Below are 25,666 nucleotides of genomic sequence, written 5' to 3'. Positions count from 1 at the left end.
GTTAAATGCATTGCATTTTCGGTTTATAAAGAGCTGAAGTGGACATTTTGTCGTAATTATTACAGTAATATTCATAATATAATGCCATTTAACACTTAACGGTTGTTTTAATGTTAGGCAAAACATATAAAATGCTCGATAGTGGGCTCAATAGGAACCCGGCTCGACAAGCCTGATTGATAAGGTGCTCGCTATCACTGAAAATGAACGAGCTCCACCCCTATAATCCCGAGTTGTGGAAACCATATGTCCTAGGGTGGATCACCAGACACGCACGCACGCACGCACGCACGCACAGGGAGTAGAAAGGCCCCATACATATATACATGCTGTTTTCATGGGGGAGTGGTTGGTTGACGAGAGACTGCAGTCAGCACATCTTTACCCTGATCGATGGCAGCCTGCCTCTCCTCTCCTCTCCTCTCTCCTCTCCTCTCTTCAGCTTGCATGCCTCTCCTCTCCTCTCCTCTCCTCTCCTCTCCTCTCCTCTCCTCTCCTCTCCTCTCCTCTCCTCTCCTCTCTTCCAGTAAGAGCTTTAAGAAAGAAGACGAAGCGAGACATTTGGCCACAGAGAGAAGAGCTGTCTCTCTGTCTGTCCGTCTGTCTGTCTGTCTGTCCGTCTGTCCGTCTGTCCGTCCGTCCGTCCGTCCGTCCGTCCGTCCGTCCGTCCGTCCATATAGATGTACTATAGGCCAGGGGTTCTCAATATTTTTGGCTGGGGACCCCCAGAAATGCTTTGGCCATGTCTCGGGAAGAAGTCTTTCAACTAGCCATGGTATATACGTTATTGGTATACAGTACATGTGATATTACAATTGTCTACATCAAGGCTTCTGAAAAAAAATTCAAGCCCCCAAATATTCATTATTGTACTGGGCACCTCCTACCCTGACAAGGAATTGTAGGCATTGCATTCAGTTAGAATCGGCTCCTCATATGAATATTGTTACATTACATTTAGTTTGACTCTGTTATGGGCCCTACACACTTTAAGAGTTTTAAAGTTGTCGGCGAGTCATCGTTATGTATTTCACACTGCAATCGTCATGTCATTATATCGTTGTGGCTTTCACACTAAACGATTGGTCGCCGAGTAGGCATCACACACTGCAAGAGTTCACCTTAAGATGCGATCCAGACCCAATACATTATGTGCACGCACGCACACACACACACACACACACACACACCCAGTGCACGAGGTCCAAAAGTGCTCTGCACTGTTGATTCCGATGCGCTTTTATGCGCTTTATTATTCAAGTGAAATGCGTTGGTTTTTATAGACTATATTTAACAGCAACATTGGGCTAATATAGCTTGCATGTACGTCACAAGACAGGGATTTACCCAAGGAATAAAGGGTATACAGTATATATTATCATCTGATAATCTATCGATACAGTCGACACGACAGACAGACAGACAGACAGACAGACAGACAGACAGACAGACAGACAGGAAACATGACTAACAGCTGACACAAATAACCTTTGATCAACTGGAAGTCAGTGTGGTGACTCTACGGTTGTACTGTTCAACTGGAAGCCAGTGTGGTGACACTACGGTTGTACTGTTCAACTGGAAGTCAGTACTGTTGTACTGTAAGACAAACGATGGTCTTTGTGTGATTTTTCTTTCTTTCTTTCTTTCTCTTTCTTGTTTTTCACATCAAGGTGCGTTATTCATTGTGGATTTGGACCACGGACCACCATTTGATGACACTTAGCCTCTCAGACAGAAAACGAAATAATATTTGTTGTCGTTTGTTGTCCACAATTCCATGCTGTGTATGATGTCGGTACCATTAGGAGAGACAACAGGCAAACAGTTCTTCTACATTCTCCAATATTGTGAATCGTTTTTGTGAACTACAGTACAGTAACCTATACTATGCTTATGAATGTGCTTATTTACTGCCCACCACTGACAGTCGCTGAGCGGATATGACAAACGATGAGTTATTTGATTAGTCTTTCTGTCCCCCTGTGATTCTCTCCCACAGACATACTAATTATGTAATCCGTCTTTAACTCTTTGTGTCTGTGTGTCTCTGTATGTCTCTCTTCTCTCCCAAAGACCTCTATAATCACCAACAAAGTATAATGCACTTTAACTGTCTTTAACTCTCGTCTCTTCTGTGTCTCTTCTCTTCCACAGACATTTATAGTCCTCAACAAAGGAAAAGTAATCTTCCGCTTCAGTGGCACGCCCTCCTTGTACATCATATCGCCTTTCAATTTGGGAAGGAAAATAGCTATTAAGATTTTGATACACTCATATCCTTTCAAGTGAAAAAAAAAAAAAAAAGTAATGTTTCATGATGTTGCATGCTAAAGCAAAAAAGTTTGCAGTGTTTATATTTGTGCGTGTGCGTGCATGTGTGTGTCTGTGTGTGTGCGTGCGTGCGTGTGATACATACGTACATCTATATACAAACACGTGTCCAACTTTCCTTAACTCCTTTCCTTCACATTATTCAGCATGATCATCATGTGTACGATTTTGACCAACTGTATATTCATGACCTTTAGCGACCCCCCAGAATGGTCCAAACAAGTAGAGTAAGTATCTAACCCTAACATAGAGTAAAGGTGTTTGCACACAGCCTTGCGTTTCTCTGGCCGTGTGTGTGTGTGTGTGTGTGTGTGTGTGTGTGTGTGTGTGTGTGTGTGTGTGTGTGTGTGTGTGTGTGTGTGTGTGTGTGTGTGTGTGTGTGTGTGTGTGTGTGTGTGTGTGTGTGTGTGTGTGTGTGTGTGTGTGTGTGTGTGTGTGTGTGTGTGTGTGTGCGTGCGCGCGTGTGTTATTTCAAGGTATATTCACAGGTATATATTAAGCTAATTCATCGTGTGTGTGTGTGTGTGTGTGTGTGTGTGTGTGTGTGCGCGTGTGTGTGTGCGTGTGTTATTTCAAGGTATATTCACAGGTATATATTAAGCTAATTCATCGTGTGTGTGCGCGTGTGTTATTTCAAGGTATATTCACAGGTATATATTAAGCTAATTCATTGTGTGTGTGTGTGTGTGTGTGTGTGTGTGTGTGTTTTCAAGGTATACCTTCACAGGTATATACACCTTCGAGTCCCTCACAAAGATCGTGGCCAGAGGATTCGCTATAGACGGCTTTACGTTCCTGCGAGACCCCTGGAACTGGTTGGATTTCATGGTCATCTCCATGGCGTAAGTACATCTCACTGTCTGTTTTCTCCATGGCGTAAGTACATCTCACTGTCTGTTTTCTCCATGGCATGAGTATACATTTCACCCTTGTCTTGTTTCTCCGATGTAACAAAAATAAATATTCACCGGCCAGACGCCAGATTATACAACAGGTATAGTTTTGAGGAAGTATACATTAGTTGAAATAGCCGTCTATACCCGTGCTAAAACGAGCATGTTGGCACACCTAATCAAAACTGTGCTGACGGGAGTTTCGCAGGCCTTAGCCGGCTGAGTGGCTAGGCTATCAGTTTGGATGGTTTACTAAATCGGGCATTAAAGCTGCAATTTCTTTAAATTCAGACAGCCAGCAATGAGTAAAATGCTCCCAAAAAATGTAGTCTCTGTGACACATCTAGGGGCCACAATCTGCATTCAAAGGTTTTCCTAGAAGCTTTGCCATTGCTCGATTTGCCTGTTTACTTCCTGATTGGTTAGTAATTTCAACCAGAGTTTTTTTTTTCTTTTTCGACCAATGACAAAGCTTCTTGGAACATCTTTGAATGCATATACACTGACACGGAGCAAGACAGGAACGCCCAAAAACGTCACATCCGGTTTTTTACCCTGGGCAGAATTTTCTATGGCTGCCAATGCAACTTTTTCCAATCCTTAATCACATACGGACAAACATCTATGCTGATAATATCTAACTTGTGGAGGTAACGTGCCTTGTCCACGGGCAACAGATCTTTCAACGTATGGCATTGCAAATACGTTTGATAATCGCTACTCTGCGCAATATTGTTTTGGAAATGCCGCAAATTGCATTGCAGTGAACGAGAGCAAATCACAACTTCCCCTGGGGGTGGTGACTCCGCCCTGAATACGCGTTGTCGTGTCCGTGTATTGTGGCCCCTAGATGTGTCACAGAGACTACATTTTTTGGGAGCATTTTACTCATTGCTGGCTGTCTGAAATCTGAATACAAAAAAAAGGTCATTCAAATTGTGATATAATATTTCTTATAGCAGCTTTAAAAACAATATGAATTTCTATCAAATTATCTTAGGTAAAATTAAATTGAGTTGAGGTGTTTTTTTTAAGGGTAACTGTTGTATAATCACAATATTACACTCGAGGGTTTGCTTTAGCGTCACTTCAGTGACACTTGCGGTCAAAACTCAGCTAAAGTCTCGTTCCTGCAGCAACTCTGTCGTGCCAATAATCGCGGTAAAGCACACCCTCTCGTAAAATATTGCTTCATTCATCAACCCGATCACATTTTAAAGATGAATTTGCGCCACGGAACATGATTTATGCATACTATTATGACAAAATATCATGGCTAAGAATTTAAAGGGAATTGTTGCTTATATATATATATATATATAGTCATTTTATAGCATACATCAAGTCCGCATAACCAGCTCTGACAGTGTGATAAAAAAATAAAAAATATAACGGTTCCAGAAACGGTTCCAAATGTGATGGAACCGATTCCGGTTCTTGAATCTCGGGAACTGGGTCTGAAAAAAAGAAAAGAACCGGTTCCGGGTTCCTGCCCTAATCAGCATGGTGTGTTCCCATCTCAATGCAGCAGGGGTTACGTAACCCCTGCTTTATGAATCATGAGCCATGAGCTCATATTGGGGGAACAGTGCCCCTTTTAGCAGGAGTGGGGGGGCGGGGGCGCTGTTTCCCCAAATGTGAGCTCATGGCAAAACAAAAATGAACCATCTTCCTGTCTTATTATGTTTTATTTGTGTTTGGGGGACGGCTGCTGAGTTGTAACCCTGTCTGATCCAACTTGCAGGTATATAACAGAGTTTGTAAACCTAGGCAATGTGTCAGCCCTGCGTACGTTCAGGGTTCTGAGGGCTTTGAAAACAATTTCTGTTATCCCAGGTAAGGGTGCTGCTGTCCTACTAGGTGTCTGTGTCTATATATACCCGGGTTTGGGCGAGTCTCCCGCGGGGTTGATGTTAGGTGTGGTTTTCGTATTTTCTCTTTTGTTTTTTTTTGTTGTCTTCCCCCCTTCCTTCCTTCTCCTTTTAGCCTGGAATGCAGACGGAGTCGCTCGCTCGGCATTTGTTTTTGGTTTGTTTTTTGTTTCTCTTCACTTTGCTTCTCCGTCCGGCTATCGTCCTGTTTGAGACGGATTTCCAAAACGTCACCAAAGTAAAGCACCAAAGTCTGACGTCATTCACACATCCTACCTGGGTCCGTTTCCCCCCCCCCTCCCATTCTTAATTACCATACACCTTTATTATATCGCGTCAAATAAGAACTGTGTTTCAAAAATAAATAAATCATCCCGGCGGTTTGACTCATATGGACATGAACCATACACCGACAGTCGAGAAAACCACCGCCAAATTAGTTACATTTTCCACCAGAAACAGTCTGTATCGAATATGAGTGACTGACTATCTTAGACGAAGACGATACAGAGCCACCTCCCTGACAATATTGCCGAGACAGTTTGTTTATTTTTGGACAACAATTCCTAATTGAGACGATTCTAAGATCACCCAATGTTATTCTCCGTTGAGAAATTACTTTGGTGACCCAGGGGATGAACGAGTGACGTCAAGACTTCGGTAATCTATATGTAGGCAAGTCAAGGCTATGCTAGAAGACTACTGGCCAGGCAGTCTGCGGGCCAGACAGTCTACGGGCCAGACGTAAATGTTTAGCCGTCTGTCTTTTCTGTATAGCCTACAGGGCAGCTGGAAGGAATCTATTAACACACTCCCTACTTTTGGCGGAGTACTCCGCCATAAGGAATGTAATAACCTTCCGCTCTTGGTCGGAATTCTCCGCCAGATAAGCTTTATTATTGATATCAAACCGCTGATTTGTATTTTTTCATTATTATTTTGGCTCGGCCTTTCCTTCTTTAGCGATCCTAGACCCGGGTTGCGCAACAGCGGTCCCGTCCACCTCCCATTATACAGGCTGACTAAAAGCTGAATAACTCCTAATCTACGGAGCTCTCCGTGGTTTGGTCAATTAGCGCGATGTTCGGAGGTCTTTGCTGATTATCCGGTGGTCTAGATGGAAACATTGGCGCTTTCTAGAGCAAGGATGGCTATATTTTTAGCTCGCTAGCATTGACGCTATTTATTTAGCATAAGATGGACGCCTACAACATCCGTTTCTGTGCTGTGTGTGTGCAACCTCTAAATCGCCCCCACAGCCCGTGGCAGTCTGAGGTTGGCTTTGCGTCCAGCAGGTGGCAGTGAACCTGTGTTAACGGCCAATTTATTCTCCGATGTCCGAAGGTGTTGCGCAACTTGCGCACCAAATAATTACAGTATATTCAATCTCCATTCTCACAAGTTCAGAACACGTTGTTTAGCCTACGCCTGGCAGAAGAGGTTAGGAGAATAATAGTAGGCCTATGTGAAATTATTACATTTATAATTATAAGGCTAGGTTGTTAGGCTCCAGGGTGGGTGGGAGAACAGCTTGTTTGCAGTTTATTATGCCACTTTACATTTTTGATTCATTCTCTGTATCACAAATGTATTAAATATAGGGTACTTTTGTATAGACAATGTTGTTTGAACTTTGACTGCCCTGCCTGTAGGCTGATCTCTCTGATTTAGCGGAGGCCTCAGGACGCCGTGTCCTCCGTTCGAGGCTCCAATCCAAATATTTTTTTCTTCCTTAATTAGGACGGTTTATTACAATTATAGCGTTGTATTTGCGTAGGCCTTTATACTATTTGCTCCAAGCTGTGTGTGTGTGTGTGTTTTATTTTTATTTTTATAAAGACAGTTGGACATGGGTATAGAATGACTGCTGTTCTTAACAAATTACCAAGATTTAATCAGAAAAAAGCTCGCTTATAAAGAATGTTGGGTTTCGGGCTGTGCCGGTCTCACGTTGTCAATTATGTATCAGGCTTTGAGCCGGGCTCGTTGCTGAACTTCTGTCGGGCTGCATGGGCCGGGCTGGGCTCAAACATTTTAGGCCCAATTAAAGCTCTACTGCTGACAAATCAGAAGCCGTGGCGGGTCACCCGCCCCGCCCCTTAGAAATAGCATGATTTCCAGACTGAGAAGCGAAGTGCGAGAGAGAGAGAAAAAATATGAAAACGAATGGGCCGAACGGAGCGAATCGGTGTGGATTCCAGGCTACTCGTCCTTCCTCCTCCATCCTTTGGTTTCTCTTCCCGCCGGGCGGGCGGGCGGACAGGCTCCTCCCCCCTCTCTGCGTGCGTACGTTGGTCTTCGATGGTGGTGCTGGTGTGGTGCTCTTCTTGCACGTATAACTGTGTGTGGTCGTACATGTCGTGGTGCGTAAACGTGTGTGGCGTGTCATGGGGTTTCTGTTCTGTGTTCTCTGTCATCCTACCTTGTTTACAGATATGTAACAGAGTTTGTGGACCTTGGGAATGTCTCGGCGCTGAGAACGTTCAGGGTTCTCCGAGCATTGAAAACTATTTCTGTCATTCCAGGTGAGATCCCATTTAAACTCTAAGGCTGACCCCCCCCCCCCCCCCCTTTTTTTCTCCTTTATTTATTTCCGTTAGAAAGAGGATGCCTCGAGAATAGGTTTTCTTTCCTTCTTTCGACAATCAAAAATGGTCTAGCAAAACATTTTTGATAGGCTTATATCTGACTACTGGCAGTCTTGTGGGCTTAAGTGGAAGAGGTGTTTCTTTTAGATGGACTGTGTCCTAAAATCAGGTCAATAATGAGCATATCTGGATGTTTCAAATTTAAATTATGAAACGGCATGAGACGCATTCGATTTGACGTGAAGAATGCCGTCTCTGTCGGGTGTAAACCTCACTGTGTCCAAAAAGTGTTACTTTTCAGGATTCCAAATTCCAAAGTAGAACATCTAAGCTCAAAAAACACGTGCTACTTTTTTTGTGTGACGCTGTAGCATGATCCAGTAGGAGGGTGTTAATTCACGCAAAGACACAAAAGGTTTGAATTTGGAGGTAAGAGGTTTCTCCCAGACAACAAATATATATATATACTTAGTCAACAGCTTTAGAGATGGTATTTTGCCATTACGTCAGAAAGACTTTAAAGATGCACGTCTGAACATGTGTGTGTGTGAGCACAATGATGTCATCTAGTTTCGATCCTTTGATTCCCCAAAATAGGCCATTTAATTCCCTGAGACTGCCAATGCCTAATTTGATAAGACATTATATGCTGCATGAAGCTTTGAAACACCTGCTTTTAAAAGTTTGGCTTTTAAGAGGCTTTTTTATTTATTTTTTATGATCTTTGAAGATCTTTGTCCATCCTGGGAGTGGAAAGGGAGAGGAAATGAAACGGCTAGGAGAGGAAGAGAGGAAATGAAACAGCTAGGCGAGGAAATGAAACAGCTAGGAGAGGAAATGAAACAGCTAGGAGAGGAACAGAGGAAATGAAACAGCTAGGAGAGGAAATGAAACAGCTAGGAGAGGAACAGAGGAAATGAAACAGCTAGGAGAGGAACAGAGGAAATGAAACGGCTAGGAGAGGAACAGAGGAAATGAAACGGCTAGGAGAGGAACAGAGGAAATGAAACAGCTAGGAGAGGAAATGAAACAGCTAGGAGAGGAACAGAGGAAATGAAACAGCTAGGAGAGGAACAGAGGAAATGAAACAGCTAGGAGAGGAACAGAGGAAATGAAACAGCTAGGAGAGGAACAGAGGAAATGAAACAGCTAGGAGAGGAACAGAGGAAATGAAACAGCTAGGAGAGGAAATGAAACAGCTAGGAGAGGAACAGAGGAAATGAAACGGCTAGGAGAGGAACAGAGGAAATGAAACGGCTAGGAGAGGAACAGAGGAAATGAAACAGCTAGGAGAGGAAATGAAACAGCTAGGAGAGGAACAGAGGAAATGAAACAGCTAGGAGAGGAAATGAAACAGCTAGGAGAGGAAATGAAACAGCTAGGAGAGGAACAGAGGAAATGAAACAGCTAGGAGAGGAACAGAGGAAATGAAACAGCTAGGAGAGGAACAGAGGAAATGAAACAGCTAGGAGAGGAAATGAAACGGCTAGGAGAGGAACAGAGGAAATGAAACAGCTAGGAGAGGAAATGAAACAGCTAGGAGAGGAACAGAGGAAATGAAACAGCTAGGAGAGGAAATGAAACAGCTAGGAGAGGAAATGAAACAGCTAGGAGAGGAACAGAGGAAATGAAACAGCTAGGAGAGGAAATGAAACAGCTAGGAGAGGAACAGAGGAAATGAAACAGCTAGGAGAGGAAATGAAACAGCTAGGAGAGGAAATGAAACAGCTAGGAGAGGAACAGAGGAAATGAAACAGCTAGGAGAGGAACAGAGGAAATAAAACAGCTAGGAGAGGAACAGAGGAAATGAAACAGCTAGGAGAGGAACAGAGGAAATGAAACAGCTAGGAGAGGAACAGAGGAAATGAAACAGCTAGGAGAGGAACAGAGGAAATGAAACAGCTAGGAGAGGAACAGAGGAAATGAAACGGCTAGGATAGGAACAGAGGAAATGAAACAGCTAGGAGAGGAAGAGAGGAAATGAAACAGCTAGGAGAGGAACAGAGGAAATGAAACAGCTAGGAGAGGAAGAGAGGAAATGAAACAGCTAGGAGAGGAACAGAGGAAATGAAACAGCTAGGAGAGGAAATGAAACAGCTAGGAGAGGAACAGAGGAAATGAAACAGCTAGGAGAGGAACAGAGGAAATGAAACAGCTAGGAGAGGAACAGAGGAAATGAAACAGCTAGGAGAGGAACAGAGGAAATGAAACGGCTAGGATAGGAACAGAGGAAATGAAACAGCTAGGAGAGGAACAGAGGAAATGAAACAGCTAGGAGAGGAACAGAGGAAATGAAACAGCTAGGAGAGGAACAGAGGAAATGAAACAGCTAGGAGAGGAACAGAGGAAATTAAACAGCTAGGAGAGGAACAGAGGAAATGAAACAGCTAGGAGAGGAACAGAGGAAATGAAACGGCTAGGAGAGGAACAGAGGAAATGAAACGGCTAGGAGAGGAACAGAGGAAATGAAACAGCTAGGAGTGGAAATGAAACGGCTAGGAGAGGAAATTAAGAAGCTAGGAGAGGAAGAGAGGAAATTAAACAGCTAGGAGAGGAAGAGAGGAAATGAAACAGCTAGGAGAGGAAGGAAGGCAAAGAAACGAGGACTGAATAAAGTATAGGTCAAGGAATATTTGTTGGGGATTTTAATATAGTACAAGGGCATCTTATACAATTGCGCCATTGTTTGCATACTGTAATGCAGGAAACGGCATAAGTTGAGGCACATGCACACACGCACATACGCACTCACACACACACACACACACACACACACAGGCACACGCGCGCTCACACACGCACACACAGGTTTGCATTATTATACCTCTGAGTAGGCTACTTCGTTTTACGATCATTACAAATTTTGGGGCATTTTTTTACTACAGCTCACAATGTGTTTTGTGAGCTGTGTTTTGTGAGTCCGTTATCTGCTATTTTTTTATGCATGACACTGGCATGTGGCACTATGTATAAATAATGTTTTACTCTAATTTCCACCTAAACCTTCCTAGCTTGCCCCCTAAACCTACTATCTAACTAAATGCTACTAACCCCTAAACCTATAGCTATCTTGTCCCCTGGACACTATACCCGTGAATTTCACACAAGGCGGCTGGCGGTGTCCCTAAACGGTATCTTACGGCTGCACTACATTATGTTGAAAATTGCGATACTGCCCACTCACGTTTGGGAAAGCGCATAGCGGATTCTAAAAACCACCCGCTATGCCAAATGCGTTTGCGTTTGCTAATGCGCGCCCGGGATGGACATGTCCGGAGTCGGGCCGGGCGTTTAGAGGTCTCCCCCTGTCGACTCCTTGTGTGAACTGTGTTTATATAAGATGATAGTGTCCAAGTGCATCAGAGCTAGAGATTATGTGTCCAAGTTCATCAGGGCGGCTGCAGATTTCCGGGACTAGAGTGCTATGTCTACATAAAATGCTATCTAAGGTACATAAAATGAGAGTTTGCATACGCCTGGAAGGTCTTCGATGCTAGGGCAAGTGCTATACGGCATGTGCTACGTACGGGCTGAGATGGAGTCCGAAGAGGTGGGTTTTCATGCACGTAACAAACAGACCATAGCGATGGATAATGTAACGGCTAGCGCAGGGGTTTTAGGGATGTCGGAAAAGATAGCAACTAATGCATGGGGATGTCCCTTGCACCGCGCTAAATCCTTCTGCACTGGAACGCCCCATATGTGCCGTGCTAAATCCTTCTGCACTGGAACGCCCCATATGTGCCGTGCTAAACCCTTCCGCACAGGAACGACCCATATGCGCCGTGCTAAACCCTTCCGCACAGGAACGACCCATATGCGCCGTGCTAAACCCTTCCGCACAGGAACGACCCATATGCGCCGTGCTAAACCCTTCCGCACAGGAACACCCCATAATATGTGCCGTGCTAAACCCTTTTGCACTGGAACGCCCCATATGTGCCGTGCTAAATCCTTCCGCACATGGGAACACCCCATAATATGTGCCGTGCTAAACCCTTCCGCACAGGAACGCCCCATAATATGCGCCGTGCTAAATCCTTCTGCACAGGACACGCCACGCTAAATCCCCAAATAGTGGTTATCGCAACTTCGCCCCGAAGATACGACCCCAGCATGTTTATGTTTTGGTGGTGCTAGCCGCTCCGACACGTAGCTTTGTGTGTGCCCTCCCTGTGACGTGCATGTGACAGCCAAGTCTATGGACTTTTTACCATGACGTATGGCATGGGTGCCACTGTAAACTATGACGTAGTTGCAGCCAAGTCTTCAATATTAGGATTCTGTCCCTATCGGTATACATAACTCGAACGGCGCTGAGTCGGCTCTAGCGGACATCGCAACTTTCGGCACGGCGACTCACGCACACATGCACACGCACACACACACACAGACATACACACACGGCACACACACACACACACACACACACACACACACACACACACACACGCACGCGCACACAGAGAGAGACACCAGAGTCAATTCCTTCAGCCTTGGCGTTTAAATGACCCTGCATGCCACCTCTCATTGCTCCGCCCCCCTCCTCGCCTGCCCTCTCTCCTTCTTCTACTCCTTTATTTCCTGCTCTCCCCCGCACCCTGCTGCGCGCGCCGCTTTGTTTGTGGTACTGCTGTTTGTCTGTTTGATGTTCACAGTACAGCATATATAACATAATCTATACGTTTACAGTACGTACAGATATGTAATATATCTGCATGAGAGAGAGAGAGAGAGAGAGAGGCATGTTCCTTTAAGATGGACGTGTGACTGATGTCACTCACATCCCCTCCAATGGGAAGAGGATCCACGTCTATAGGATAGAAGGGATGGCGATGTGAATGCGCCGTGAGCTACTGCGATACACTGGAGGTACTCGTAAGCGTCAGAGCTTTGCAGAGAAAACGCCCATTGGTCTGAATTACCTCACGTGTTGCAGTTCTACAAGCTTTTAGATCTGCTATTACACATCTCACAAGGGTTAGGGGGGGGGGGGTGTTCAACGATTCCTGTCCATCTGAACGAACCTCCCACACGGCCACTTTTGTCGTGTCGTGTTTGTGTGTTTATGTATGAAATAACCATCCTTCTGTTCTGTCCTGTGTGTGTGTGTGTGTGTGTGTGTGTGTGTGTGTGTGTGTGTGCGCGCGTGTGCGTGTGTGCAATATGATGAGCTGACTCTAAATAATCTATTGCACTGTTTCCCATAAAGTGGGTTGGGGCGCGGACAATGCAGGGTCTCTCACGACGTGACACGTTGTGAGCTCGTTAGATGGGCTATGTTCACTAGTTTGGGTCCCACTTTAAGCATGTTTTATACTGTTTTTTGAAAAATCTTGCTTCCGGAGGTCGCTGGCACAACATAGTTTAGTTTTGAGATAGGGGGGGGGGGGGGGTCTGTGGTTAAAATACATATCATATTGGGGGTCCTTGACTTGACCCCTGGGGACCCCAGCTAGGTTCCCACGGCTCCAATAACTCCCAGGGGACCTCCGGGGGTCCGTGTGTGTGTGTGTGTGTGTGTGTGTGTGTGTGTGTGTGTGTGTACTATATGCTGTGTGTGCGTGTATGGAATGATGGATGGATGGGTCTGTGTACACTGTATTGTATTGTGTTGTGCATACTGTACATTGTATATGTATTTTTGCCTTCATAAACGTGCGTGTTTGTGTCTGTCCGTCTGTCTATGTCAGTTCGTAGAAAGTAATTCAGTACATTTACTCAAGAACTGTACTTAAGTAAGTGTCTAGTTACAAAACATTATCAGATTAACCAAACCTACCTTTATGTATCCGTTGCTTTTGGATATAGCTGAGCTATATAACGACACGATCTACAAGCTGGCAGTGCCCGCCGTGCGCGTCGTGACGCGTTCCGCTGTGAGCTTGTAAGATCAGCTATATTCAAAGAGGTTTGGTTCCATTATCAAGATGCAAGGCACATCTTTTGTTTAGCGGTAGGGTACTACTGCACGTATATTTTGATACCAGTAACCCTAACCCTAACATGTCGCACACAGGGGCTCTTTTCATTTTGATTATTGTGCTATTGTGCTCCTTTAACCGCTCAAGTCCCCACCTCCCTCCTGCAGGGGGAGCTGTGGTCCCGGTCAGGGGCAAGAGACTCTGAGACGGAACACAAAGTTCAGTCGTCGGCTGTTATCGGGGGAAAAAAGAAAAAAAAGCTTTTCTCTCCAACAACGCAAAAGACACTGTACTGTACTGTACTAGTCTACTGTACTAGTGCATATAGCCCTGGGCGACTCCGCTCAACCATAATGATATTTAAGTGGTTAAAGGGAATATTATTACACTTTCAAAACATGTCAAAACATGTTTTGGGTTTTTTTTTTTCAAGTTGCTTGATTCAGTATTTAGATATTTGACATTCATTTTTTGAACCAAACGCGGTTTATTTAAAATGAATATCAAATATCCAAACACTGGATCAAGCAACGAACTGGATGTGCGCAACCCACTTGTTTCTAAAAAAAAAAAAAACTAGCTCTTATAAGTATAGTATATATATATATATATTTTTTTTTTTTTAATTTTTCCCTGAGTATTTTGTTGTGGTATGGTCTCGTGGTGTCTTGTGACGTCATGCTGTTAGGGCTGAAGACCATTGTGGGAGCTCTGATCCAGTCAGTGAAGAAGCTGGCCGACGTGATGATCCTGACAGTGTTCTGTCTCGGGGTCTTCGCGCTCATCGGGCTGCAGCTCTTCATGGGCAACCTGCGGCACAAGTGTGTGTTCTGGCCCATCAACACCACGGAGCAGTACCTGCCCAACGGGACGCGCGGCTTCGACTGGGACTCCTACATCAACAATAACAGTGAGTGTTGTTGGTGTTTTTCTTTTATTTTTTCTGTGTTTTCTTTCTTCGGGGTGTGTTTTTTTGCAGTTGGTTTATAATCGACGCTGTCTCTCACTACCTAAAAAAAAGCCATATTGTGACTTGGTTGTCCAAAACGTGCCTTCAGTGTTGCCATGTCTGCTTATTACGTAAAAAAAAAAAACAACAAGAAAAACGGTTAAAACGTCGGAGACGCGCCGTCTCAAGCGAACTTGAGCCACGAGAGGCACCAAGCCTGCGCCGCGCGTTGCAATGTCCGATTTGAGCCCGACGCAGCACCATCCGAGGTATGGATATGCAAAAAATATATATTAATCGTACATCATATATTCCCCAAGGCGCACGTTCACGTTTGGTCCAAATTCTCAAAATATGCCTTTTCTTTTAAACCCCGACCTCTTAACCTCACAAACGCTATGCCTAACCTTAACCCTTAAACCTCACAGGAACCATGTCTAACCTCAAAACTCTATGACAACCTCTCACTCCGCTGGCTCCCCATCGCCCCCTTCAGGACTGAATTCAAGATTATGACCCACCCCCCCCACCCCACCCACCCCTAGGTACCTCAAAGAACTTCTTCAACCAAAACCTGCCACTGGAAGACCATGGCTCGTCCAACACCAACCTTCTCCAGAGCCCCGCCCCCAGACCCATCTCTGCACCAATGGGGCGACCGGCTTTCTGCTCCATGCCTGTGGAACGCCCGACCACCTGACCACTATCTAGCCATGCTTTTAAACAAAGCCTTTTATTAGGTCTTTTAATTTGTTTTTGGTCATTTCCCCCAAGAAAGATAATTTTAGTTTTTTTGTGCCTGTTATTTTTAATCCCACTTTGTGATTTCCAAATATGTAAAGCGCGTTATGGCGTTATGAATAAAATGTATTATTAGTATTATTATTAGTAGTAGTATTATTATTAGTATTATTGTTGTGGGTATTGCATAACAGGGTGGGGCATGCATCGTTCCCAACTTGTATCGTTCCCGAGTCGTCTAGTGGTCTAGTTAGTAAATTGGAATATGCCGACCGAGATAATGTTCTAATAGCACAGAAGAGCTTGTTTATTTCCAACGGAGTAACAGTGTTTTGTTTTTTTTTCTTTTCAGGTAATTTCTACTTCATCCCTGGCATCATCGACGCGTTGCTCTGTGGAAACAGCAGCGACTCTGGGTAAATACCGCTCTATACAGTACCTTACTGTGTACAGTAGAGAGTACGTACTGTACATGCAAGACTTTTACACCGGGACCCAGGTTCGGACCGCACTATGCAGCCCGAACCCACATTCGCTGTTGATCAGTGTTGATTTTGACGACAACATTTAGATTTTAGTCTCTTGAATAGTTTTCATTTGGTTTTAGTCACATTTTAGTCACCTGGAATGTGTTAGTGCTAGTCTAGTTTAAGTAGACTAAATCTACAGTTAATTTAGTCGACCAAAATGCATCTACATTTATTTTATTTTGATTTTATTTAGATTTTACATTCATCTCGGATTCTTTTCCCGGATTGCGTTTTTTTGGTCAAAACAAGCTTTATTCAACGGCCCCACGATCACAAAATGTATTTTCCGGGTGAAATAAGCAACAATCGTCTGTCACAACACTTAGGGCTGTATTTTGCGTGTCTTAAGTACCAGGTCTTATTCCCTAACTTGAGTAAACTAAAGACCTGGAGGCGTGATCAATGCTCTTTGGCCACTCAGAATAGCCAAATGGCATTGATCACGCCTCCAGGTCTTTAGTTTACTCAAAGTTAGGGAATAAGACCTGGTACTTAAGACACGCAAAATACAGCCCATAGCGTTTTCCTACATCCGGTTCACGTCTTGGGTTCCGGTGGGCCTTCAAAGTAAACACTGGCGGTTTTGAATGAATTAATGAGTTAATACCTGGCAGTGAGTGAATGTGTTAAATAGTACATGTGTGGTGTTTCTCTTGGCAGGTGCTGTCCTGAAGGCTTCATTAAATGGTACACTTGCGGTGTTTCTCTTGCAGGCTCTGTCCTGAAGGCTTTATTAAATGGTACATTTGCGGTGTTTCTCTTGCAGGCGCTGTCCTGAAGGCTTTATTAAATGGTACATTTGCGGTGTTTCTCTTGCAGGCTCTGTCCTGAAGGCTTTATTAAATGGTACATTCACGGTCTTTCTCTTGCAGGAGCTGTCCTGAAGGCTTTATTAAATGGTACATTCGCGGTGTTTCTCTTGCAGGCGCTGTCCTGAGAGTCTAATATCTAACATTAAATTGCAGCAGCATTCAGCAGTTCAGTTGGCACGGCGGCCATAGTAATTAGTAAAACACTATAATATTTCTCACTGCAATAGCGACTAGAGAAATAATATAGTTAAATAGTAAATGCTTTACCTTAAACCCCCAAATGTGCTCTTGCTCTCCGGGGTGGTTAATTCCCTTTTATTTACTGTATATCCAACGTGTGTTACTTGTCCAGAATGTCATTATAACCGTTTCTGCGCCATTGCCGAAGCCCTTCGGCAATTGCGCTTTTATAGCGCATTCGATCAAGCGACCCATCATGCTACTCACGTTAGCCGGTTAGCTAACTGTGTGGTTAGCACAGCACTGGATTGTTCATCTTAGATCGTCGTCGCCATAATAATCCATTCTATCCGTTTATTTCAACGCGGTGGAGCTCCCCAGAGCTCCGGTCTGGATTCACATTGTCAACAAAGGTTGTCTTGGCAGAGATAATACACTTCCGGTCGAGTGAAAATGTGGCTTTTCAAAATAAGAGCTCAACTGGAAAAAATGCTGCTGTGAATTAGGTCCTAACTTTTTCAATAAATGATAGCAGTAAATGGGTTATGTACGTGAGGGTAATAACGGTAGTCGCCTGGCCCATGGCTGTAGGTGCTGCTGCTGCTGCTGCTGCTGTTGTTGTTTTTATTATTGTCCTCCTCCGACGACAACTCCACGACAATGTCCTCTTCAACGTTAGCACTCGTCCCCTGCTGAACACTGCTGCTGGTGCTCATGAAGGGTTCATGAACTATAGACTTGATTTTTGCTTGGACCCACCAAATAAATCACACTCATTCTCTTCTGAACAGACACAGTCAGACTGACCGGAGAAATTCTAATTTGTGCGCCCTGGGCGTAAAGGTAACCGGAACTATAGCGTCAGCAGCAGAGCATAGACGATGATGAATATAAATAGTGTAGTTTAAGAATACTATTTATTTTTTCCTCCAACCAGTCCACTTTTTATTTTTATAAATAATAACGTGACATTTCTATTATTCATATATATATATATATATATATATATATATATATATATTATTTTTTTTCCTCCCTGCTGTTCGGGGGGGGGGGGGGGGGCTGTGCCTGGGGGGAGGGGGTGCTTCAGCCCCTCTAGCACCCCTACTTCCCACCGCCGTGTCCTGAAGGCTTCATTAAATGGTACATTCACGGTGTTTCTCTTGCAGGCGCTGTCCTGAAGGCTTCATGTGTATGAAGGCAGGAAGGAACCCCAACTACGGTTACACCAGTTTCGACAGCTTCGGCTGGGCTTTCCTCACGCTGTTCCGCCTGATGACCCAAGACTTCTGGGAGAATCTCTACATGCTGGTAACGTGTTTTTTTCTTTTCTCTTCACGTCTGCATGCCTATACGCGTCGTACAGCCTGTCACAATCATTACATAATCACCTCATCGCAATTATTTCTGACTAGTCCTTACGCGTTGTGAGATATTGCCCCCCCCCCCATAAATATTGTTAATTGCAGTTCATTTTAACCTGTATAATATGTTTGTGTGGGGTTTCTTTTGCCGCTTGCAGTAATTGTAAGCCATAGCGTTGCGTGAGTGGGGAGACACGCATGTACACACACACACACACACACACACACACACACACACACACACACACACACACACACACACACACACAAACGTGTGAAATAAGCTGTGAATCCTGCTTGATGTATGAAGATGTAAGAGGTGTATGCGTGTTCACAGTGGTGTGAAGTTAAGCGTGTGTGTGTGTGTGTGTGTGTGTGTGTGCGCCATGGTCGCACGGTGGTTGTATAGGCCACTGTTTGTCGTGTTGCGGCGGTAGCTAGAGGAAGCATGCCAGTGGGGTTACATCGATAACGGTGGCCTGTGATGCAGGTGTCACTAGTAGGGGGCGGAGGTGTGAGGTTGCGCGTTTTCCCATGTAAGTAGATGGGGACATTTTAATTCACTAATAAAGTCATTATTAATTGTTAATTTGTTAAATGGGGGCGAGTGATTTGTGCAGGCATGCAGTGAGGAGCTATGACAGGCGCTTTCTGACATTCAGACATTCATTCAGACACTGAGTACATTATAGTATGATGATATGATGATTGCAATTGTTTTTGCACAATCGTCATAATCGTCTCCATGTTGAAAAACATTTTCCCCAAATAGCAGAAATGGCAGATCTAGCTCATAGCCATTTCTAACATTACTAAATGTCTAATTTATTTGTATATGTAAGTAAGTAATTTGTCATTTATTATAATTGTGGCGAAAGCCGGGACAAGTTTGTAGCCAATGTTAAAAACAAAAACAAAAAAAAACAGTGTTTTAGAGATATTTGTCTTAGTATAGGGACAATTCTGAGAGAGAGAGAGAGAGAGAGAGAGACATTCAAAGTAACCTACAGGTTGATACCGGTTGATAAGTGGGTGGAGAATTTGGAGGCTACAGAGTCACTCCCTCTGTTGTTGTGGCTGTGGGTGTCGCTCACTTCGGTGAGGTATACAATGTACGCATTTCTCAGAGAAAAACACGGTAATACATCAAATACAGAACAATAGTCATCAAGAATCATATACATAAGCTATAAGAACCCAACAGTGGAACATCTATATAATGAAACAATACGTATATACACTGTCACGCGAGGTAGTTATAGTCAGGTATGAGGGTATTGAGGGCAGCCAATGGATCAGCGGGTAGAGTGGCCGGTAGAGCAGCCGCATGGCAACCGCAAGGGTCCCTGCAGTTCGATCCCGGGCTCCCCCAGAGTTATAGTGTCAAAGTGGCATGGTTGCCTCCGCCTTCGGTGTATGGATGTGTGTGTGTGTGTGTGAATGGGTGAATGTAATGCACAAACGATGCAAAACGCCTTGGATTAAAGTGCCATATACAGTAAATGCACCATCTATACCCTGTATTGAGGGCATTGAGGGCAGAGCCCCTTTGACTACGTTGAAAGCCAATCCCCTGTATGTATATATTCACTGTGAGAGGCTGTGGATAATCTGCAGCCCCTGCTCAGTGTCATGGTTTGGCTAATGTTGAATAGACACACAGAGAAATATGATACAGTATATATACCTTATTGGACAGTGGACACCTGCCGTGTCTCTATAGCAGACGTGAAAACGAGCACGAGAAGAGAACAGAGATGAACATGCATCTGGTATCGCCAGTCTCTGATAATGTATTATAGTGGTCATCGTATCACGGATATCAATATGCTTTATGCGCACGTGATTGTTTCACCACTGGGTCGAGCAGATGAGGTCATAAATAATGACAAACGGGGCAAAAAACATACTGTTACTGTATCCGGCCCCCACCCGCCCCCCCCACCCCCATGGTGACTTTGGCCCTAAACCAGTTGACACACAAAGAGTTTTATGTATCTGTACGTTGTCATGTACATTGGGAAACATGCATTATTTATTATTTACATAAGAAGACGCATGACTGAAACAATCTGTTCCTCAAAGGATGATCTTGTGTGCTGCAGGAATGCTGTGTGTGTGTGTGTGTGTGTGTGTGTGTGTGTGTGTGTGTGTGTGTGTGTGTGTGTGTGTGTGTGTGTGTGTGTGTGTGTGTGTGTGTGTGTGTGTGTGTGTGTGTGTGTGTGTGTGTGTGCGCTTGCTCGGGTCTGTGTGCATGCCTGTGTGTGTGTGTGCGTGCTGCAGGGATGCTGTTGAAATGCTTCCTGTACAATTCTCTGTGGAGCTTCCAATGGGGAAAAAAGCACATGCGGTATAATGCAAGAATGCAGCTGCAGTGTGTGTGTGAGTGAGTGTATCTGTGGGGAGGGGGAGGGGAAGGGAAAGGGAGAGGGGGAGGGGGAGCAACAGAGAGGGAGGGGGAGTGAGAGAGAGAGAGAGGGAGGGGGAGAGCGAGACAGAGGGAGGGAGAGAGGGGGAGGGGGAGTGAGAGAGAAGGAGGGGGAGAGCGAGACAGAGGGAGAGAGAGAGAGAGAGAGACAGAGAGAGAGAGAGAGAGAGAGACTGAGAGAGACCTGGTTATGGTCTAAGCAGTGAACAACACTGTGACACAAAATGCACACAGTATGAACACACTGTTAAGGTGCGTTCAGATTTAAATATTCAGTGCTGCGCCACGTCGCGCCGCGCCCGTTCGCAGCGCTAGCGCAACTTTGACTGCAAAGCCATTGACGGTCACGTTGTTATTGTCAACATATCAACGTCAATGTATCGGTGGAAATACTCTGGATTATATCGAGACCAATTCGATACCGATATGTATATTTTTATGGCCGATAATGTCCGATGTCGCTACCTTATTACCTATTAATCGTGCCTCTAGGACAGTCTTTCCCAAAAAGAGACATTTGATGTCTCCCCTGGGACCCAAAGTAGTGGTGGTCTGCAATGAAGATAGCCAATTTATAAGCATGTGTACTATAAGGTCTGGTGTGTTACTACCGTGAGAGAGTTATCTGCTAGTCCAATAAACAGGCTGTACACATAAGTCATGGAATCATAGCTCCGGCATATTTTATTGATTGCCCGGGGGAGGCAGTTTAGTGACCAGGATTACTGCATGTTTTTTTGTGAGGGTATACCTACCCTAGGGGGACACGGGGAGAACATGCAAACTCCACACAGAAAGGCGCTTTCGCCAACCCCACCTTCGGGTATGGGCAGTACTAAACTGGTGGGCGTGTCCACATAAAAACGTCATTTTAACAAATACTGTACACTTTTTTTTTTAAATGTCTTCCTCCTTATATAATAATAACTGATTATCATGTTTTAGGGTGTAAAAAAATCACGACACTTACTACTAGTTATATCTTTAACATACCCAATATACAACATATTTAACATACTTCACAATACAGATGTACTAGTTTTATGGTATTACCTAATATTCACAGACACATTTTCGGGTAGTTGTCTGTAAGGAACTTATTGTTGTTTTTTTCTTCTGATGTTGAATCATGTGTATTTGATACAGGTGTTCACATGTCCTGCCATTGGCAGTTCAGTATATTGTCAGAAACAGGACATCGTCAGTGAGAATGGGAGGTGGCGCATTTTGTCAAGGTGTTCTATATTAATTCTATTCAGATGCCCTGAATAGACAGAGTTCCTCTGCTGGACACTTCTTTTCACTAGCAAATCAGTAGAATTGGAAATTTAGGCTAATTGGTAAGTAAAACCAACTAAGCTAATTAGGCTTTTATTCACCGAATGGCAGTGAATAAAACCTGCAGGGAAAACGTGCATTTTCAGAAAAGAAAAGAAAAGATCAGGAAAGTGCCAAGAGTTGGAATGGCACATCTGTAGCGTACACACGTCCTGATGTTGAATCATGTTCTGAATGATACGTAGTAGCGTACACATGTTGAATCTAGGGCTGCAATTAACGATTATTTTCATAATCGATTCATCGGACGATTATTAAACGATTCATTGATTCATCGGATTATGGCACGCATTTAGCTTTCACCTTAAAGATATTTGAGGTTATTTTAAACTATAACAAAAAACTAATCTTATTCTGACTGCATACAAAAAAAAAATCAATATTCAAGCCATTATGTTTTGTTCTTGATACGATAATCCTGCACTCCGGTACAGACATAGTTGCATTGGCTTTAATGGTAGATGTACAATAGAAACTACATCTTATAGATAAGATGTTGCGCATAAAATGGCCACACAGACATTAGATGTTTTTGGATACCATGTGATTCTGCATCGTTGCTTTGCAGTCGCTATACTGTGCATGTGCAACTATCATCGGTTTAGATTGTAAGAGAACAGAGAGGGCTCACTCCTCTTTAGTTTAGTTAAAATTAATAACACTGGAAAAACTATGGTTACGTGGGAAAACACCCATGATCTATTGCAAGAAAACTCCAGCGATAGTTGCCTAAATTAGCTGACAACTAATTGAATTATTGATTCGATTTACGATGAATGGTTGTGGCCTTGATGTTCTGACGTTGAACTGTGTGTGTGTGTGTGTGTGTGTGTGTGTGTGTGTGTGTGTGTGTGTTTCCGTGCAGACGCTCCGGGCGGCGGGGAAGACCTACATGATCTTCTTTGTGCTGGTGATCTTCGTGGGCTCCTTCTACCTGGTCAACCTGATCCTGGCTGTGGTAGCCATGGCCTATGAGGAGCAGAACCAGGCCACCATCGAGGAGGCGGAGCAGAAAGAGGCCAAGTTCAAGGAGATGCTGGAGGCGCTGAAGAGACAGCAGGAGGAGACGCAGGTGTGATATAGACTGAAGCCGTGTTACACGAGAGAGGGTGTGCTGTAGTATAGCGTCATTAACCCATTTTGGGGCGGGAACCCCTTTTGGTGTTTTAAACATTATGTTATAATTTTGCTATTGAAAAATAGCAGATCTACAAGCTCATAGCGCACCACTGAGTGGCAGAACTTTCTGGTATAGACTCTATATAGCATTCAGACTCAGAGATTGTGGTTGTCTGGCTACACAAGATTACCTCTAACCCTAACCACTCCCTGCCCACCCCTCCAGTCACCTCAGAGGTGACTAGATTCAGCATCAGAGACTAGAAAACTTTTAGTAAGACGGTACAGTCAGACTAAAGGTATTTTAGCAACATAGGCTTATAGTGTTACTTCTATAGTAGCACATTCTGATTTAAACTCAGTCTTTGAATACACCGTTAAACTTTAGGCCTACCAAGGCTACTCAAACAATTTAGCTTTAGTCTAGTGTCATAGCCAACTAAAGCACTGGCATGAAAGGAACTAAAACATAATTGCCCATGGCTCTTCTTCAACAAAAATGGCGGAAGCATTCTTTGTTCTGTACTTACAATTGTACATACAATTGTATGGTACAAAACACTGAAGTCCTTCAACCAGAAACCACTCCCTGCCCGTATACAGGCCACTCTAACACTAACCACTCCCTGCCCACCCCTACATGCCACTCTAACACTAACCACTCCCTGCCCACCCCTACAGGCCACTCTAACACTAACCACTCCCTGCCCACCCCTACAGGCCACTCTAACACTAACCACTCCCTGCCCACTCCCTACAGGCCACTCTAACACTAACCACTCCCTGCCCACTCCCTACAGGCCACTCTAACACTAACCACTCCCTGCCCACTCCCTACAGGCCACTCTAACACTAACCACTCCCTGCCCACTCCCTACAGGCCACTCTAACACTAACCACTCCCTGCCCACTCCCTACAGGCCACTCTAACACTAACCACTCCCTGCCCACCCCTACAGGCCACTCTAACACTAACCACTCCCTGCCCACCCCTACAGGCCACTCTAACACTAACCACTCCCTGCCCACTCCCTACAGGCCACTCTAACACTAACCACTCCCTGCCCACTCCCTACAGGCCACTCTAACACTAACCACTCCCTGCCCACCCCTACAGGCCACTCTAACACTAACCACTCCCTGCCCACTCCCTACAGGCCACTCTAACACTAACCACTCCCTGCCCACTCCCTACAGGCCACTCTAACACTAACCACTCCCTGCCCACTCCCTACAGGCCACTCTAACACTAACCACTCCCTGCCCACTCCCTACAGGCCACTCTAACACTAACCACTCCCTGCCCACCCCTACATGCCACTCTAACACTAACCACTCCCTGCCCACTCCCTACAGGCCACTCTAACACTAACCACTCCCTGCCCACTCCCTACAGGCCACTCTAACACTAACCACTCCCTGCCCACCCCTACATGCCACTCTAACACTAACCACTCCCTGCCTACTCCCTACAGGCCACTCTAACACTAACCACTCCCTGCCCACTCCCTACAGGCCACTCTAACACTAACCACTCCCTGCCCACTCCCTACAGGCCACTCTAACACTAACCACTCCCTGCCCACTCCCTACAGGCCACTCTAACACTAACCACTCCCTGCCCACTCCCTACAGGCCGCGGCCATGGCCACCTCTGCGGGCACGGTGTCTGAGGCGGCGCTGGAGGACGAGGGGGGCGAGAACCTGTCGCGCTCCTCCTCCGAGGTGTCCAAGCTGAGCTCCAAGAGCGCCAAGGAGCGGCGCAACCGCAAGAAGAAGTGGCGCCAGAAGGAGCAGGAGAAGGAGAAGGGCGACACCGAGAAGGTGGTGAAGTCGGAGTCGGACGACGGCAGCAAGAGGAGCACCATCCGCTTCCCCGGCAGCCGGCTGGGCCGCAAGACCTCCATCATGAACCAGGTATGGATTACACCTCCATCATGAACCAGGTATGGATTACACCTCCATCATGAACCAGGTATGGATTACACCTCCATCATGAACCAGGTATGGATTACACCTCCATCATGAACCAGTTATGGATTACACCTCCATCATGAACCAGGTATGGATTACACCTCCATCATGAACCAGGTATGGATTACACCTCCATCATGAACCAGGTATGGATTACACCTCCATCATGAACCAGGTATGGATTACACCTCCATCATGAACCAGGTATGGATTACACCTCCATCATGAACCAGGTATGGATTACACCTCCATCATGAACCAGTTATGGATTACACCTCCATCATGAACCAGGTATGGATTACACCTCCATCATGAACCAGGTATGGATTACACCTCCATCATGAACCAGGTATGGATTACACCTCCATCATGAACCAGGTATGGATTACACCTCCATCATGAACCAGTTATGGATTACACATCCATCATGAACCAGGTATGGATTACACATCCATCATGAACCAGGTATGGATTACACCTCCATCATGAACCAGGTATGGATTACACCTCCATCATGAACCAGGTATGGATTACACCCCCATCATGAACCAGGTATGGATTACACCTCCATCATGAACCAGGTATGGATTACACCCCCATCATGAACCAGGTATGGATTAC

At 44.9% G+C, this 25,666-nt stretch overlaps 1 protein-coding gene across 2 annotated transcripts in view; it reads left to right on the top strand.

Moving 5' to 3' along the window:
- Positions 1-2,480: 2,480 nt before the first annotated feature.
- The window catches only part of LOC308323101 (sodium channel protein type 8 subunit alpha-like), a 72,811-nt gene continuing 49,625 nt past the window's right edge, over positions 2,481-25,666 (top strand). For both annotated transcript variants that reach the window (XM_080774714.1, XM_080774713.1), the window contains exons 1-8: positions 2,481-2,561; positions 3,048-3,176; positions 7,532-7,623; positions 14,299-14,520; positions 15,653-15,716; positions 17,992-18,133; positions 22,818-23,024; positions 24,707-24,988. In XM_080774714.1, coding sequence (XP_080630840.1) covers positions 2,482-2,561; positions 3,048-3,176; positions 7,532-7,623; positions 14,299-14,520; positions 15,653-15,716; positions 17,992-18,133; positions 22,818-23,024; positions 24,707-24,988 — 1,218 coding nt within the window. In that variant the 5' untranslated portion in view covers position 2,481. The remainder of the gene's footprint in view (positions 2,562-3,047; positions 3,177-7,531; positions 7,624-14,298; positions 14,521-15,652; positions 15,717-17,991; positions 18,134-22,817; positions 23,025-24,706; positions 24,989-25,666) is intronic.

Source organism: Protomyctophum bolini (genome assembly GCF_963924005.1).
Source record: "Protomyctophum bolini genome assembly, chromosome: 2".
Lineage (NCBI taxonomy): Eukaryota > Metazoa > Chordata > Actinopteri > Myctophiformes > Myctophidae > Protomyctophum > Protomyctophum bolini.
The sequence above is the reverse complement of the archived record's forward strand: the minus strand, read 5'-3'. Positions and strand labels throughout refer to the sequence as shown.